This window comes from Cupressus sempervirens, chromosome 10, assembly GCF_028749045.1.
Source record: "Cupressus sempervirens isolate cs-2001-9-10 chromosome 10, ASM2874904v1, whole genome shotgun sequence".
NCBI classification, from domain to species: Eukaryota; Viridiplantae; Streptophyta; class Pinopsida; order Cupressales; family Cupressaceae; genus Cupressus; species Cupressus sempervirens.
Window position 1 is genome coordinate 409,598,909 of NC_143127.1, and position 2,080 is coordinate 409,600,988.

At 40.6% G+C, this 2,080-nt stretch overlaps 1 protein-coding gene across 2 annotated transcripts; it reads left to right on the forward strand.

Moving 5' to 3' along the window:
* Nucleotides 1-204: 204 nt before the first annotated feature.
* Nucleotides 205-1,421, forward strand: LOC149534426 (taxane 9-alpha-oxidase-like). 2 transcript variants are annotated; one of them, XM_089805208.1, is made up of 2 exons: nucleotides 205-613; nucleotides 714-1,421. In XM_089805208.1, exon 2 carries the CDS (start codon nucleotides 835-837, stop codon nucleotides 1,309-1,311), a length of 477 nt encoding a protein of 158 aa, XP_089661334.1. In that variant the 5' UTR covers nucleotides 205-613; nucleotides 714-834; the 3' UTR covers nucleotides 1,312-1,421. The 2 variants fall into 2 exon arrangements, with proteins under 2 accessions (XP_089661334.1, XP_089661336.1); XM_089805210.1 differs by having other exon boundaries at nucleotides 714-833.
* The last annotated feature ends 659 nt before the right edge of the window (nucleotides 1,422-2,080 follow it).

Genomic DNA, 2,080 nt, shown 5'->3' on the forward strand with positions numbered 1-2,080 from the left:
CTGACTAGTGCCTCCGTCGGTGACTTTGTTCTTCTACTTATAATACGTGTTCATGACTTTTTCACCAATCTATACATGTCCTGCATGCACTGTTACAAACCCTCTTTAACGGCGTAAGGAATTATTCAAATTGAATGGTCTGGTTTTACCATCATGTTATAAAGGTCTTCCTCTAATCTCCACCTTCATGCGTTTGCTCTTCCCCATTCTCTTTCTGAAATTGCAATTCTTTTGTCATCATGCCTTCAGTGGTAGTGACAGAGGAATACAAATGCGAAGTGCCTGTGATTGATCTTTCTTCTCTGAAGGCTGGCCATGACGCAGAATGCACCACATTGGCTAAAATTAGAAAGGCCTGCGGAGACTGGGGATGTTTTCTGGTGGTTAATCATGGAATAGAGGAGAACGTTATCACTGATATGGACTCAGCGACGAGAGAGACATTCAAAGTTTCCAGAGAAAACAAAGAGAAAATTCAAGGGGAATTCGGGTACATTCGCTCCATGCCTGCGCTGCCATTTCTAGAGATTCTCCCTGTCAATGGAGCCCCCGATCCCAAGGCAATCGAAAAGTTTGCGCAACAGCTCTGGACTCAAGGAAACCCTAAAATATGGTATCCACCCACATCATTTTTTATAATTTGTTTTGTCTTGTAATTACTATTACTCTGCTCCAATGTCTAACAATATGTGGATGTTCTTTGTTTTTGACAGCAAAATCATAGAGGTGTACAGTTCCAGCGTTGAATGGCTCACGAAGGATATCATAAAAGCAATATTTAAGAGCTTCGGGGTAAGCAAGTATTAAGAGTCTCTGTTTTGGGGGCTTCTTCGCATGAACTACTGCGACGTGCGCGGAGGGTCAAGAGGAGGATTGGGTCCTCACACAGATCATAATCTCATTACAGTGATGTACCAAGATAATAGTGGTGGACTTGAGCTCAAAACCAAACAAGGCAATTGGGTAGAAGTGAAAGCTGTGCCCAATTCCTTTGTTGTTTTCACGGGTGATTGTTTCAAGGCATGGAGTAATGCTCGCGTTCACAGTGGCATACACAGAGTGATAGTCAGCAGTAAATCCCCGCGGGTGTCGCTCCCATACTTTTTCTTCTTCCAAGATGATGACGTTATTGAGGCTCCTCCTGAGTTTGTGGACGACGAGCACCCTCGCTTGTACACGCCCTTCAAGTATGGAGATTACAAAGCCTATTGTAAGGCAATTAAGAGTTCGAGATGTGAGCACAAAGAGTTCTTTGAAAGAGAGTGTGATGAAGCATTCCTTGAAAAGTTTCTTGCTGCTGCATCTGTTTGAGCTTGCAATTATTGAAGCACAAATGCTTGGGTGCCATTGAAGCAACTATGTTCTAGGCCACTACCCCACAATAAAAAAAGTTTTGAATAAAGAAGAGACTCTTACATCAATTGATATTACTGGTAATAAAAATTCCTGCATTCATTTCTAAATTATACGTTTTGTTTTTTTTTTTAAATAATTGGGCAAAGTCTTATTATTAAATTTGACATTTTTGTCTTAGTTCACTAGAGGAAAAGAATGGAGATAAAAAAATAAAATAAAAAAATCTTTGGTGTGTAAGGAAACTTGGCAACAAAGAATATAACTGTTTCCACATAACCCATAATAGATCCAAAATAAATATGGAATTAAAATCCACATGCAAGAGAATAGAAAACATACCCACAAAATGTGACACAAGATATACCCTGGGAAACCCTCATTGAGGGAAAAAACCCAGCCTCCAAAAGCATCCATCACCATGTATTAATCAGTAAAAATACCATTGTCATACAACCATGGAAGCCTTCATGGCCATAGCCACAACCGAGCAAACTATGTGAACAAGCATGAATCCACACATCCCATGCCATGCTTTCAACCTTCACAAATGCTCCCTTGGCTAACCTGTCAAGCCTTGTCCCGCTTGACTCTTGCCTTTTTTCTTCTCTTTGTCACTCTCTCTTTTTCTCTCTATACAACAACTACCCTTGTGGCTGCTTATATAGTAGCAAGTCCCACAAAACCACCAAGTGGTATTACATAAACCATGTGCTAAAACCATGTG

Coding starts and splice junctions, on each gene's coding strand:
- LOC149534426 (XM_089805208.1), top strand. CDS start 835: ATGAACTACTGCGACGTGCGCGGAGGGTCAAGAGGAGGATTGGGTCCT.